The sequence below is a fragment of the Anolis carolinensis genome, unplaced genomic scaffold (assembly GCF_035594765.1).
Source record: "Anolis carolinensis isolate JA03-04 unplaced genomic scaffold, rAnoCar3.1.pri scaffold_15, whole genome shotgun sequence".
NCBI lineage: Eukaryota > Metazoa > Chordata > Lepidosauria > Squamata > Dactyloidae > Anolis > Anolis carolinensis.
Genome location: NW_026943826.1, coordinates 5,598,674 through 5,614,614, shown reverse-complemented (window position 1 = coordinate 5,614,614; position 15,941 = coordinate 5,598,674). Strand labels below are relative to the sequence as shown.

General features: G+C 41.6%; 1 protein-coding gene across 10 annotated transcripts in view; it reads left to right on the top strand.

Annotated features, from left to right (window-relative positions):
- Nucleotides 1–14,913, top strand: part of kif1b (kinesin family member 1B) — a 172,125-nt gene extending 157,212 nt beyond the window's left edge. For all 10 annotated transcript variants that reach the window (XM_062966022.1, XM_062966017.1, XM_062966021.1 and 7 more), the window contains 11 exons: nucleotides 1,025–1,139; nucleotides 1,313–1,446; nucleotides 3,314–3,375; nucleotides 4,919–5,064; nucleotides 5,899–6,138; nucleotides 8,769–8,840; nucleotides 9,671–9,792; nucleotides 9,975–10,124; nucleotides 10,933–11,125; nucleotides 12,725–12,843; nucleotides 14,790–14,913. In XM_062966022.1, coding sequence (XP_062822092.1) covers nucleotides 1,025–1,139; nucleotides 1,313–1,446; nucleotides 3,314–3,375; nucleotides 4,919–5,064; nucleotides 5,899–6,138; nucleotides 8,769–8,840; nucleotides 9,671–9,792; nucleotides 9,975–10,124; nucleotides 10,933–11,125; nucleotides 12,725–12,843; nucleotides 14,790–14,832 — 1,396 coding nt within the window. In that variant the 3' untranslated portion in view covers nucleotides 14,833–14,913. The remainder of the gene's footprint in view (nucleotides 1–1,024; nucleotides 1,140–1,312; nucleotides 1,447–3,313; nucleotides 3,376–4,918; nucleotides 5,065–5,898; nucleotides 6,139–8,768; nucleotides 8,841–9,670; nucleotides 9,793–9,974; nucleotides 10,125–10,932; nucleotides 11,126–12,724; nucleotides 12,844–14,789) is intronic.
- The last annotated feature ends 1,028 nt before the right edge of the window (nucleotides 14,914–15,941 follow it).

The window sequence follows — 15,941 nt, the reverse complement described above, 5'->3', positions numbered from 1 at the left end:
AATTAATCACCCTGATTAGCATTGAAAAGCCTTGCAACTTCAAGGCCTGGCTGATTCCTGCCTGGGGGAATTGTTTGTCGGGAGGGGTTTGTTGGGAGGTGGTTTCTTCCTTTCGACAGAAAGGAAGAAAAACATGAAAATGAACAAAATCTGGCTACCAGGATTAAAAAATGTCGGTGTGGAGGTCAGGGTGCGTGCCGGGTGGGTTTCTTCAAACACCATCGATCTTCTGCACACCAGCACCCTGATGAATTGGTTGCAGTCATTTGCCACACCAATTCCTGTGTTCAATGTCAGACTCAAAGACATCTCTAAAGTCCAAACATTTATTTCAATAACTATAATACATATTTACAAACCACAGCAAAAGCCATCTCTCTGAGCTGGCATTTCTCTTCAGCCTCTCACCTCGGCAAGCACCAGCTCAACACACACAGAGATAAGAAACACATTCCTCAGTCCGAAGGAAGTCCCTGACCTCCAAGGCCGGAAATCATGCCTGATAGGTCAACAGCAGTCACAACAGGCTGTCAGTCAAAACTAACTTGCTGTTAACTGTTTCATTACTGAAACACACTCTTGCAAAACAGCAGAAACACTTGATTTACATTTTATACACATACAACCATAATCCAACAAAAAAACCCTCTAAAATCAGAACAGCAAATAAAGAAAAACACTCTGAAAACAGGGGAATTTCAGATCAGAAACAATCAGGGCCAGCTGACGCCATCTAACAAAGGATTCTCCCAGGCAGGAATCGGCTAGGCCTTGAAGCTACAAGGCATTTCAGTGCTAATCAAGGTGATTAATTGCAGCATTCACACATGCCTCAAAAAGACAAGAGTTCTTTTCAGCTAACCGCCCAACAAAGGATTCCCCCAGGTTCTGTGGTTCCGGTGGGGCTTTTTTGCAGCCACAAAACTTTTCCCTCCCTGTGATTTGATAAACTGGGGTCCTGGAAATGCTCCTTGGGCCAGGAGTGTGTTGTCTGGGCCTGAGGTATGTCTCCTGCTCCCTTCAGGACGTTCTACCGCTTCGAGGCCGTCTGGGACAGCTCCCTCCACAACTCCCTTCTCCTGAACCGGGTGACCCCTTACGGCGAGAAGATCTACATGACCCTCTCGGCTTATCTCGAGGTCAGTGTGCATCTCCTGGCCCCAAACGTCCTGAAACAAAAAAGGACGTTTACAACTCTTGGGGTTGTCAGACTCAACCCAGACTTGTGAGAGGCATCAAATACTCACTTGTTCGTCCATTGGATTAACCAAAAGAAGTGACTGATAAATACCTGGCACCTTCTTTGTTTCAGCTGGACCACTGCATCCAGCCGGCGGTGATCACCAAGGACATCTGCATGGTCTTCTACTCGCGAGACGCCAAGATCTCGCCCCCTCGCTCCCTGCGCAGCCTCTTCGGCAGCGGTTACTCCAAATCCCCAGATTCGTAAGTCGTTTTTTTCTTGCCTGTTGTATATTTATTTGGTTTATATTGTTTTAATTCAAGTATTGTTTGAATTCATGTAACCCATGTTTTGTTGGTCTCGGCCCCGTGTGAGCCTCCCTGAGTCCCTTTGGGGAGATGATGGCGGCATATAAGAATAAAATTGTTATTTTATTGTATGACACAGCAAACAAGATAGATATGCTGAGTAATTCGCAGCGTAGCAGCAGTTGTATGTTGTCAATGGAGCGCAGAAACGAAGAGACGTCAGAAACGATGTTAAAAAGTATATACAAAGTTTTACTATGTAAGACAAAACAGAATTTGCAGACGAACACAGGCTTGGCTTTCACTCTAAGCAGACACAACTCAGAACAGAGCAAGATCTCAACTGACTGCAATCAGTAATGTACAAACACACTTGAGTCTGGATACTCCCAAGGTTCCAGCCACTCATCAAGGTCAACACAGCTTCTCAGTCATTAACTCTTTACAGACTATAGCATACTCTGGATGATGCAACCTGTATGCAATACATGCCAGACACAAATTTCATTTAAACACTACTAGTACACAAATCCCACATTAACAGATTTTGTATCACAAAATCACAAGTCGAACACTTCCCAAGTGTCTAGGACTGTGTGATGTATTTTCGGATGATGCACGCAGATCCCAATAGGGTGACCTTTTGCAGTTGCAGATTGTAATGTTGTCAATGTCTATTGTTTCCAAATGTCGGCTGAGATCTTTTGGCACGGCACCCAGTGTGCCCATCACCACCGGGACCACCTGTACTGGTTTCTGCCAGAGTCTTTGAAGTTCAATCTGGAGGTCCTGATAATGGCTGAGTTTTTCCTGTTGTTTTTTGTCAATGCGACTGTCATCTGGGATGGCAACATCAATGATCCAAACCTTTTTCTTTTCCACAACTGTGATATCTGGTGTGTTGTGTTCCAGAACTTTGTCAGTCTGATTTCGGAAGTCCCACAGTATCTTTGCATGCTCATTTTCCAATACTTTTGCAGGTTTGTGATCCCACCAGTTCTTTTCTGCTGGGAGGTGGTACTTGGGGCATAAGTTCCAATGAATCATTTGGGCCACATAGTTGTGCCTCTGTTTGTAGTCTGTCTGTGCAATTTTCTTACAGCAGCTAAGGATATGATCAATGGTTTTGTCAGCTTCCTTGCACAGTCTGCATTTTGGGTCATCAGCTGATTGTTCGATCTTGGCCTTAATTGCCTTTGTTCTGATGGCTTGCTCCTGGGCTGCAGGATCAGGCTTTCTGTCTCCTTCTTCAGGGTCCCATTTGTGAGCCAGAACCAGGTCTTCTCCTTGTCAGCTTTTCCTTGAATTTTTCAAGGAACTTTCCATGCAATGTTTTGTTGTGCCAGCTGTCAGCTCTAGTTTGTAGTTATTATTATTATTATTATTATTATTATTATTATTATTATTATTATTATTACTATTATTATTATATTGTATGACATAGCAAACAAGATAGATATGCTGTATTTCGTATCACAAAATCACAAAAGTTGAACACTTCCCAAGTGTCTAGGACTTATTATTATTATTATTATTATTATTATTATTATTATTATTATTATTATTATTTTGCCTGGTGCATGCAGATGACAGAAAAGGGAAGTTTCAAACTATTATTTGAATTGGAAGTAGGGCACCTTTAGAGTGGCATCCATGGCTCAGAGACCTTGCTTGCAGAAAGTCCCTGATTCAGTCATCTTCAAGTAAAAGATTGACACGTGATTCCAAAAGCCTTTTTCTTCTGAGTTTGGTGAATTTACTTATTTTCTTGTTTTGTCCTTGTTACTTATTTTGTGTTCTCTGTCTGCCTTTCCGGAAACAGCAACCGCATAACTGGCATCTATGAGCTGAGCTTGTGCAAAATGTCAGATACGGGGAGCCCAGGTGAGCAGCCGTGTTGTGCACTTTCACATAAATGCAAAGTAATGTTCATAAACAAGAGCCAGCACAATGCTTAGAATGGTGGATAGGACTGAGGAGAACTGGGTTAAAGTCCTCACTTGGATTATCTTTTATTATGATGTGTTGTTTCCCACCTCAAGCCATAAGCAGAGATGGGCAATCAATTATTATTATTATTATATTAATTATTATATTAAATATTGTAATAATAATTTTATATTATTATATAAATTTATAAATTTATTTATAATAATAATAATAATAATAATATTATTAAAAAGAATCTTGGAGCAGTCATTATATCTCAATCTAAACTACTTCACAATTTATTTACAAGTACAGTAGAGTCTCACTTATCCAATGTTCTGGATTATCCAACGCATTTCTGTAGTCAATATTTTCAATGCATTGTGATATTTTGTTGCTAAATTCGTAAATACAGTAATGACTACATAGCATGAATGTGTAATGAACTACTTTTTCTGTCAAATTTGTTGTATAACATGATGTTTTGATGCTTAAGTTGTAAAATCATAACCTAATTTGATGTTTAATAGGCTTTTTCTTAATCTCTCCTTATTATCCAAAATATTTGCTTATCCAATGTTCTGCCGGCTCGTTTATGTTGGATAAGTTAGACTCTACTGTATTAATGGATTTTATCTGAAATTTTAAATACTGTTTATATGTAATTCTGTTTTAATGTTTGCATAATTGTATTTTTAAATAGTATGTGAATGCTTTTATGTTAAGTTGCTTTGAGTCTCCTTCAGGAGAGATAAAGCAGGGTATAAATAAATATATTATACGTACTCGATTATAAGCCGATTAAGTCGAGGCACTTAATTTTACCACAAAAAACTTACTGACTTGAGTATAAGCCAAGGGTGGGAAATGCAGCAGCTACTGGTAAATTTCAAAATAAAAATAGATGCCAATAAAATTACATTAATTGAAGCATCAATAGGTTAAATGTTCTTGAATATTTACCATATTTCAAAGAAAAACAGTAAACTAGCTCTGTAATAAAAAGTAGGGTCAACAAAAACAATATAGTATAAACAATAAAATAATAATAATAAAACAACAACAGCAACAACAATATTATTATTAATTATTAATAATAATTCCTTTGTATCCTGCCCTATGTATCTCTCCATGGGAACTTAGGCCGGCTTCCAAAATAGTAACAGCCAAACATTCAATGTCTATATAAACAAAGCAGCGCTAGATATAGATCTATAATTCTAGATCTATAATTATATATACTAAATTTGTATTGTCCTAAAGATGCAGCTCTTTTTTGGCTTGGAAGGAGACATGATGCTCTCTTCCATCCCTCTAAGCCAACAAATGACATCTCACAATATGGTGCTCTTTATCTTCTGGAAATCACAGAGGTGGCCGAGAAGTGATGGGAGTCCAAAGTGGGCTTGAAGGGAGTGAACAGGGAGCTGCCCCTCCTGTTAGCTGACATAGATCACGGCTGTTGATCTCGAGCCCTGTTCCTTGGTTTGCGTTTCAGGGATGCAGAGGCGAAGGAGAAAAGTCTTGGACACTTCCGTGGCCTACGTCCGGGGAGAGGAGAACCTGGCGGGCTGGAGGCCCCGAGGGGACAGCCTCATTCTGGAGCACCAGTGGGAACTGGAAAAACTGGAGCTACTCCATGAGGTGGGCACCTGGGTGTAATGAAGTACAAATTTTGGTTTACAGATGTTATGTTTAATTGTGTGTTTATGTTTTAAAAGGGTAAGTATTACAGTTATTGCATCTCAGCACTCAGAGGCTGGTTGCCATGGAGAAGTAGGCGGAGCCAACTGCCGTTTAGTGGAAGAAAGTGCAGAGTTTAAAAAAGAAAGTCAGTCTGTGCTCTGATGAGGCACAGGGAAGATTGATTCTAGGTTGATGGGATCAAGGAGACTCAATTGTTCATTTTGAGTTGGTTTTAAATAAGTTTGGTGACTTATTTAATGTAGTCTGTGTCCTGGAAAGGCACAGAGAATCTGTGATAGTATATCACAGGGGTGACTGTGGTTTGAAGTCACCGGATAGTCCAAGTTTCAGACTTTGGGAACCAATCCCAGCTGGACTCACAGAGATCCATTGAAGTAACAGTTGAAAAGGAGCAGAGGAAGAAGTTTTAACTACTTTAAGTAAAAGAAGTGATACTTCTTTTGTGAGAGTTGATTCATCTCATTCTAGAATTGTAACTGTTAATAAGAATATCTAAGTGAGAAACAACATTGTAACCACTAAGCTCTGTGCCTGAATAAACTTGTTATTGTTCTTCCAACATCTAAGCCTCTGTCGCATATACTCTAAACCAAGTTACGCTACCCTTTAAAGTAAAAGTAAACATCTCCCTGTGTCTTTGGTGGCTGCATCTTTCCAAATTGGTGGCAGTTTCTTTACAAATTTGGAGCAGCGGGTGGGATAAAAAGATTCCCCCTGCCCTGGGTTATATCTCATTGAGGGCATTTGTGACGTCATTTCTTTCTCGCTTAGGTCGAGAAGACTCGCCACTTCTTGCTGCTGCGCGAGAAGCTCGGGGACAGCCTCCCCAAGTCCTTGAGTGACTCACTGTCCCCGAGCCTCAGCAGCGGGACCCTCAGCACCTCCACCAGCATCTCCTCCCAGATCTCCTCCACCACCTTTGAGAGCGCCATCACGCCCAGTGAGAGCAGCGGCTACGACTCGACGGACATCGAGAGCCTGGTGGATCGAGAGAAAGAGTTGGCCACCAAGGTACAGAACTACAGCAGAAAATCCCCCCAAACAAACGTGTGATACACATTTCCATCTAGACCAAGGTTTTTTTTTCTCATGGCAACTGTACAAGGAAAAGTAGAGTTGGAAGGGACCACCAAGACATATCGGTTTTGTTTGAGCTGGAAGAAAAAATCCCAGTCACATTATAGTATTAGGGCTAGCTGAAGATTAGGGAGAAAGCTAAATGACACCAGCCCACCTGCATACACAGAAGCTCTTGTTCATCTCTTACTTTTCTTCTGTGCTTTGGGTCTCTTTTACAAGCTTTGCATCTCTTTTTAGAGAGACAAAGCACTCGACATTAAGTCTAAGCTAGGTAGATATCAGAATATCCCCTATACGAAGAGAACCTGTGGGTGCCGTGAGGCAGATGCAGAAGTGGAGGACTCAGAACACTTTTTCTTAAAATGCCCCTATTACAACAGGATTCGATCTTTCTATTTAGAGCCTCTGCTGGAGAACCATCCTCATTTAGAAAATAAGGAGTAATCGCACATCCTTCTACAGGGTTCAGATAAAAGTTCTATTTTAAAACTGACCCTTTTAATGCAAAAAACCCTGGCCATCCGCGAGAAGAGCTGTGATATTAATGCCAATAACAAAATCCAAATTTAAAATTTACTATGGACAAGCCACTAGTTTTACTTACCTTTGCCCCCGCTTAAACCTTACCTTAAGGGAATAATTAATTTTAACTTTAATCTTTTTATTCTGTATTTGCACAACTACCTAGGAGTGGGTTGGTAGGTTAGTAGGCCGGGACGCTTTGTATCTATACATGGTTTTACATGGTTTTACTGTATGTATGGGTAAGTGTGTACGTTTTGTATGTTTCACATGTTTTGATATGGTCAAAATTGACTAATCAATAAAGAGTTGTTGTTCTGTGAGAGACAAAGCAGAAGATGATGATGATGATGGTGATGATGATGATGATGATGATAATGATAATGGGTTGCTGTGAGTTTTCGGGGCTGCATGGCCATTTTCCAGAAGTATTCTCTCCTGATGTTTCGCCCACATCTAGAACCTGGCCAAACAGCCTGGAAAACTCACAGCAACCCAGTGATTCTGGCCTTTGACAACACAATAATAGTTATTATTATTATTATTACAATTATTGTGTTGTCGAAGGCTTTCATGGCCGTAATAATAATAATAATAAAACTTTATTTATACCCCGCCACCATCTCCCCGTGGGGACTCGGGGCAGCTTACATGGGGCAGAGGCCCAAACAACATAGGACGAAATATAGGCAACATAATACAAATCACACTATAAAAAGATAAAACAGTAATACAATATATCAATTAAAACAAAAATACAGGATAAAAAATTGCATTTAAAACATATAAATGGTAAAATCGTAATAAATACAGGATAGATTATTAAAAACCATAATAATAATAATAATAATAATTATTATTATTATTATTATTATTACTATTAGCTGATACGTCACACAGTTCTAGACACTTGGGAAGTATCCGACGTGTGATTGAATACAATAGCCAGCATCGTGATGTTGTTTGCTGCGTACAAATCTTGTTATGTATATAACTAGCTGTGCCCGGCCACGCGTTGCTGTGGCAAAGCGGTGGTGGTATTGGTTAAAAATTGTTGTGTAATTTTTATTTGATGTTATTTGTATTTTTTATTAATTTTATTGTAAGTTATCTTTTTATTTATTATATTTTATTATTTTCTTGTATTATTTTTAGTTATTTTCTTTTATTATAGTATTTTATTGTATTAATTTTTAGTGTTTTTAATTATTTTTTAGTGTTTTTTATTTTTTATTGGGTTGCTAGGAGACCAAGTTGGAGGAGCTTAGCCTTCTAACTGGCAGCAATTGGATAAAAGCAATTATTCCTCTCTCTCTAATTAGGACTTTATTTTTCTTTTCTTTTTGTTGTATCAACCTAGAGGCGTGGATGATGGGTTGTGTTGTCAAATTTCGAGGTTGGGGGGCCTGTAGTTTTGTTGTTTTGTGGGTTGCCGTGATGCCATCACTCTTTTATATATATAGATAATAATAATAATAATAATAATAATAATAATAATAATAATAATAATAATAATAATAATAATATGTGCTGCCTTTAGTTTCCAACTAGGTTGGAATGAGGCTCAAAGCAGCTCAATAAATAATCATAATCATAGTACTGTATATACTTGAGTATAAGCCTAGTGTTTCAGCCCTTTTTTAGGGCTGAAAAAGCTCCCCTCGGCTTATACTCGAGTGAGGGTCCTGGCCTTCTTCTATTCAGGTCAGCTTATACTTGAGTATATAGGTATTCAGTCTTATCTTATTAAAGTCTTATTACCTTAAATTACAGTTTTATATAAATATTCAAAAACATTTCACCTACTGATGCCTCAAATAATGCAATTTTATTAATATTTATTGGGTTTTTGAAATTGACCCGTAGCTGCTGCATTTCCCACCCTCGGCTTATACTCGAGTCAATAAGTTTTCCCAGTTTTTGTGGTAAAATTAGGTGCCTCGGCTTATATTTGGGTCGGCTTATACTCAAGTATATACGGTAATTTAGTAAATAATAGCAACAATAACAATAATAACTTGTTTTTTTGTCATTTTCAGTGCCTGCAGCTTCTTACTCACACGTTCAACCGTGACTATAACCAGGTCTACAACAGCATCAGTGATTGTAAGGTAAATATGAAATATCTGAAGGGGAAGCCCAGTTTGTACTTGTGTTTGGGGTGGTTTGTTTGCCTGCTCTGCAAGGTGCTGTTTTCCAAAACTGTCTCTCACTTTGGTCACTTCCAATCTTGATAATAATATTATAATGGAATACAATATTTTACTACTAATAATACAATATAATAATACTAATTATATATTATTTAATATATTTAATGGTTATATGGTGCTATGCTAATAATATATTGTACTAGCTGTGCCCGGCCACGCGTTGCTGTGGCGTTGTCTGGTGGTGTTGGTGAGAAATGGTTGAGGTAGTGGTGGTATTGAATGTCTGTTGTATGGTTGTCTTTATGTTTAGTATGCATTTGGTTGTTTGTGTACTGTGAAAGTGGTGAGGGTAGAGGGGGTCTATGTATTTTATAGGCAGTGTGGAAGAGGCCTAAGTGAGGCCTAACTCTGCCTGTCCCTGGGCTGAGCGGGTTGGTAGGAGACCAAGTGGGCAGAGCTTAGCCTTCTAACTGGCAGCAATTGGATAAAAACAATTATTCCTCTCCCTCTAATTAGGACTTTATTTTTCTTTTCTTTTTGTTGTATCAACCTAGAGGCGTGGATGAGGGGTTGTGCTGTCAATTTTCAAGGTTGGGGGGCCTTTAGTTTTGTTGTTTTGTCGGTCGCCGGGATTCCATCACTATTTCATATATATAGATGTTCATTTGATTTGTAAGCCGCTTTGAGTCCCCTTCGTGGTGAGAAGAGCGGGATATAAATGTAGTTAATAATAATAATAATAATAATAATAATAATAATAATAATAATAATCTCTTTCGTCCTTTTAGCTCTCTGATATCTCTCCCATCGGGAGGGACCCATCGGTGTCCAGTTTCAGCAGCGCCACCCTCACGCCCTCCTCGACCTGCCCCTCGTTGGCGGATTCCAGGTGCAACTCTGTGGATCAGAAGTGAGTTTTGTGGGAAAGAAAACTTTGGAACAAAATATGTCAAGAAATTGGGAGATCGCACTCTGGTTTATTTATTTGTCTGTGCAGCAATCTGGGTCAATACAGAGCATGATGTCCAGATGATGCGCATGGCTTCCTCTCTCTTAGGATTGATTTTCTTCTCTCTTTCTATTAATCTTAAGGACCCCTGAAGCAAATTCCCGCACTTCTAGTCCTGGTCCGGAAGGAGAGCCGTTCCAGTTGATGCCACCGGTTGAAGCCTCTTATTTGGCCAGGGCCGGCAAAAACGAGTTCCTGAACCTGGTTCCTGACATTGAGGAAATCCGACCTGGGTGAGCTCCCCAAGTTCGCATTATTTGTTTGCAAGGATTTGTTTTTTCTCCCCAAAACTTCACCTTAATTAATAAATTCATTGATGAAATTGGCCAAACTTTGGGACAATTGCCAATCAGTGAAGGTAACAATTACATAGCAGATCTGAATAATGATGATGATGATGATGATGATGATGATAACACCAACAACAACAACAACAACCAATCAGTCAAGGTAACGTTCACATAGCAGATCTAAATGATGATGATGATGATTATTATTATTTTATTGTATGACACAGCAAACAAGATAGACATGCTGGATTTCGTTTCACAAAATCACAAGTGACTAGGACTGTGTGATGTATTTTCGGATGATGCGTGCAGATCCCAGTAGGGTGGCCTTTTGCAGTTGGCAGATCGTGATTTTGTCAATGTCTATTGTTTCCAAATGCCGTCTGAGATACAATTATAATAGTGAATTATAATTATTATTACATTGTATTACATCATAATATTATTATTAATATTACATGTATATACAATATATTATAATATTTACACTGTTAAGGGTTCCAGTTTTGTGCTGCACAAATATTTTCAACTAGCCAAGATTTTTCTAAATATGTATTATTCATAAATAATTTGCCACCAGAGGGCATTGAAGACATGCCTCAAAATCATTTCCCACATAGGGCTGCATTGTCAACTGACTTTATTAGAGCTTTTTCTACATCTTTCACTCTCCTTTGTTTTAACTGCAATTCCCAGTTTGGACCTCTGTCCTGAATGTCTTTTCCTCCTCCTTGTGCTTTGCCTCCTCCAGCTCCGTGGTCTCCAAGAAAGGCTACTTGCACTTCAAGGAGCCCCTCTCTCCGTCGTGGGCCAAGCACTTTGTGGTGGTCCGCCGCCCCTACGTTTTCATCTACAACAGTGACAAGGACCCCGTGGAAAGAGGGATCATCAACCTCTCCACCGCTCAGGTGGAGTACAGCGAGGACCAGCAGGCCATGGTGAAGGTCAGTTGCAGTTGCTCCTGCTCCAGATAGACAGATGGATAGGCACATAGATTGTCAGGCCACTGTGAAGGTCATTTGCACTTTGATAGATAGACAGAGTAGATCAATAATGTCGATCAGTAGTTCCCAATCTGTGATCCATGGACCACCAATGATCCCCAAGAACTAAAATACGGTCCACGACCTCACTGTTACTACACCATTGCAACGAGAGCGACTGGTCTCGCGAAACTCTCTTATAGTGCCGAGGTAACAGGAATGTCAAGAGGGGAGAGGCTGACTACCCACAAAAGGCACAACAACAAGCCTCCTGTCTGCTGCTTCTCCTCCTCCTCCTCCTCCCTCCCCTTGAGTGGAGCCATTCTAAGTGAAATCTGAAAGCGGAGGCACCTTGGTGTCTTTGTTTTTTGGCCTGTTCCTGGGGTTATTTGGGGTGCTGATTCAGAAAATTGCATGGGATAGACCACATCAGCTCTAGATTATTAAATACAGTTTTCTGTGGCAAGCAGTGGCAAGGAATCATCACTCTGACCGATTGATGAGTCAGGCCTCACCTTCTGCTCATCAGTCAGATCACTCATTAATTATCTGCTTATCCCAGCAGTTCTAAAGGCTTTATTTACAAGTTATATACAACACTAAATACCGTCACTCTCTGGACACATGTTGCCTCGGCAAGGGCAAAACTTGGTGCGTCCTCTCGGCTTGGCGAGTCCTGTTGACGATAGCTGCTTCTAGGAATATGAATGTTAAACATGAATATGTTTAACATTCATATTCCTAGAAGCAGCTATCGTCAACAAAGTTCTCAATGTTATGCAACTAACATTCGATGCAAAAGTCTCGTCATAATCTCTGTGTGGCAATGAGTCCGTTATCACTGCTAGCAGGCACCTCCTTGCATTCCACAGTTCGTGAAGAATGTTCCGTCCAGGTAGCTGAAAGCCTTATATATAAGCCTTATATATCACCTGTCACATCAGCACTTTTAATCTTGTACCCATTACTCTGGCCCGGCCCAGTCCTATTGTGTATTAGCGTATTGTTATTGCTTGTGGTTTATACTGTTTTAATTCTTTTAATTTGCCTTTGTTTGTATTGTTATATTGTGTGTTGAGGCCTTGGCCTTTGTAAGCCGCATCGAGTCCTTCGGGAGATGCTAGCGGGGTACAAATAAAGTTTAATAATAATAATAATAATAATAATAATAACAACAACAACGGAAGTCTTGACCCATTGGCCCTCCAGGCAATCAATCAGGGCTGGCTGTAATTAACTCCTGGACTTCTGGAATGCTTGCCGGAACACATATACACAATCCAACAGCAACAATCGATTGAACATTTCACACTGAAACAACAAAAACACTAACAAGCAGGTGGCAACTACTGGATGGTGTATGTCTGTGTCAGAAACTATTCAATGCAATTTTCCATCAGTTGCAACCACTCTAAATGGATGGATGGATAGATAGATAGAAACATAGAGGGAAGGAAGAGCCCATTTGCCTCATTATCTAGCCTTCTCTGGATGTTTTTGATTGCTTCTTTAAGTCGAGGTTTAAGCCTGATGTTCTCTTTGCGGTTGCTGACATTCTAGACACCCAACACCTTTGCCGTGTGTACCAGACACCGAGGAGTCCTCCTCCAAGCCATCAATGACAAAGACATGAACGACTGGCTCTACGCCTTCAACCCGCTTCTCGCCGGCACGATACGGTAAGCAGCACAAGATGATCTCCTAGGCTGGGCTAGAATTGCCATCTTGGTTTGGCTTGGTTAATGGGAAGCTGAGCTGAGAAGAAATGGAAGAACGTAGTGGGGAAATGCAGATATTTAGGAAGGCGGCAGGTTGGGTTTTTTCTCCTCTCCTAGGAGGGAAGTGGCCAAAAGGAAGCCAGTAGTCCGAGGAAGCGACAGGAAGAATGTGTATTGCCACTGGCTCTCACACACATAAATTGGAAATTTCTTGAAAGTTTTTGTTTAAAAACATTTTTTATTTTTTTATTTATAGTATTTATATTCCACCTTTCTTTCTCACCCCGATGGGGACTCAGGGCGGATCACAATGCCCATATACATTGCAAACATTCAACGCCCTTATTAGACATACGACATATATAGACAGACACAGAGGGAATTTAACATTTTCCAGCTTCATGAGAGTTGCTTGATTCCGGCCACAGGGGGAGCTGCTGCTTCACCATCCACTTGTGACACTGAGTCCTCATTCTTCCGCACACTGCTGGAAGGTTTTATGGTGTCATCGATTAGTTAAATTAGCCTCCCAGCATAAAGTGGTACCTACATTTTCTACTCGACAGTTGCAACTGTCTCTTGATCTGCATAGCAAGCTAGGCTATTAATGGTCCAACCATGCTGGCTTCGAACTCATGACCTCTTGGTCGGTAGTGATTTATTGCAGCTGGCTACTAACCAGCTGCGCCACAGCCCGGCTCTCTCAGATTGCACTAGTGTTCCCTAGTTGTTTTTGGAAGGGTAATTTTTGGGTCAGGAAGTGACTTATTACTAACCTTCTAGTCCAGTGATTCCCAAAGTGGGTGCTACCGCTACCTAGTGGGCGCTGCAGCGATCCAGGGGGGCGGTGATGGCCATAGGTGCATTTGGGAACGATGAATAACTGTAAGGGGGCAGTGAAAGTATAAAAGAAAAAAGATTTAGAAAAATTGATTTATGAATTCTGCTTCCAAGAGCGCGAGACAGGGTTGAACCTCTACCTCTCTCCTGAGGCACCTATTAGGACACGGGGGCAGGGCCAGAGGAGGGGTGGGGCCTCTTCCCAAGTGCTGGAGACAGGGCTGAGCCCCTGAGGCGCCTTTTAGGACACAGGGCAGAGCTAGAGGAATGGGTGTGGCTTTTACCCAAGAGCCCGAGATAGGACTGAGAATCTATACCTCTCCTGTGGCGCTTTTTGGGACACAGAGGGCGGAGCTAGGGAAGGGGGCGGGGCCTCCTTCCAAGAGCCGGAGACAGGGCTGAGCCTCTATACTTCTCCTGAGAGGCCTTTTAGGACTAAAGGGCGGGGCTAGGGGCGGGGCCTCTTCTCAAGAGCGCGAGACAGGGCTGAGCCTCTATACTTCTCCTGAGAGGCCTTTTAGGACTAAAGGGCGGGGCTAGGGGCGGGGCCTCTTCTCAAGAGCCTGAGACAGGGCTGAGCCTCTATACTTCTCCTGAGAGGCCTTTTAGGACTAAAGGGCGGGGCTAGGGGTGGGGGCGGGGCCTCTTCCAAGAGCGCCAGACAGGGCTGAGCCTCTATACTTTTCCTGAGTGGCCTTTTAAGACTAAAGGGTGGGGCGAGAGGTGGGGTCGGGGCCTCTTCCCAAGAGTGAGACAGGACTGAGCCTCTATACCTCTCCTGAGGCGCTTGTTAGAACACGGGGGTGGGGTGTAGAGGTTCAGCCCTGTCAGGCACTTGGGAAGAGGCCCCGCCCCCTGTGCCCAGGACAGGGATAGAAGCTCAGCCCTACCTCAGAGCTCGTAACTCTGCCCATCCCAGTCCTGACCACCCATTTGTGGCCCGGTCCACCTCCCCCTCGCAGCCCTGCATCTTGGACTAGGGGAGAGTATGAGGCCTGGTGGGAAAAGGGAATTGCTGAAGGCGGTGCTCTCGCCCTGACCCTCCTCTTCTTCTTCCTCCTCTACAGGTCCAAATTGGCCCGAAGGCGCTCAGGACCGCTGAAGTACTGAGTCCACTTTTGGGGCTTTCCCTCTCTATTTTCCTGCCCCTTCTAACACGCCATCTGATATAGATAAAAGTGTTACCTCTCATCTCTCTGTGATACTCTTGACTCCCTCTCTCTTTTCTCGTATGTAATCCTGTGGCTCGCCCTCCCTTGCCCCCCAGTCGTCCACCGTCTCCTCCTCTTCGGCACTTAACCCCATTGTTCTCCCCCTCTTCTCTTCCCGCCTTCTCACTTTCTTCGTCTAATGATGATGATTTCCATTTTTTTTTACCTCTAATAATAGCATGTGGCCAAACTGGAGAAAGAAACCAAGGGGGTCGGGGTGGAGATCGGATTTATATGCACGATTATTATTTTTTAACAGAAGGGAAAAACACTTTTGTTTTCTTTTTATTTCTCGGGACGCTCTGTCTCTCACCTGGTCGCATCAATGTTGATTATGTGTTTTTGTCTATGTCTTTTGGATATTTGATCTGGAAAGTGACTTGATTGCTGCTCACAAGTTGACGTTTCTTGCGTTTGGGCTGCTAAAAATCTCTCATCAGTCGAGTATGACCAAGATCCCTCTATTCATAGAATCATAGAATCATAGAATAGTAGAGTTGGAAGAGACCTCAAGGGCCATCCAGTCCAACCCCCTGCTAAGAAGCAGGAAATCGCATTCAAAGCACCCCCGACAGATGGCCAGACAGCCTCTGCTTAAAAGCCTCCAAAGAAGGAGCCTCCACTATTCTTCCTCTGAACGATGAATTTGGATGGTCTCCTCCACAACACAATGTTGGATTACTTTTTCGGCTGCTCTCTGTTTTAGGGTGTTGCCATTGCAAAAAGGGAATTGTCAATTTTGCTGCAGCTCATATAATTATTAATACAGTACTGTCTCACTTATCCAACATAAACGGGCCGGCAGAACGTTGGATAAGCGAATATGTTGGATTAAGGAAAAACCTATTAAACTTCAAATTAGGTTATGATTTTACAAATTAAGCACCAAAACATCATGTTATGCAACAAATTTGACAGAAAAAGTAGTTCAATTCGCAGTAATGCTATGTAGTAATTACTGTATTTACGAATTTTACGACTGGTCCCCTTGGTTCATTTTAATGGGAA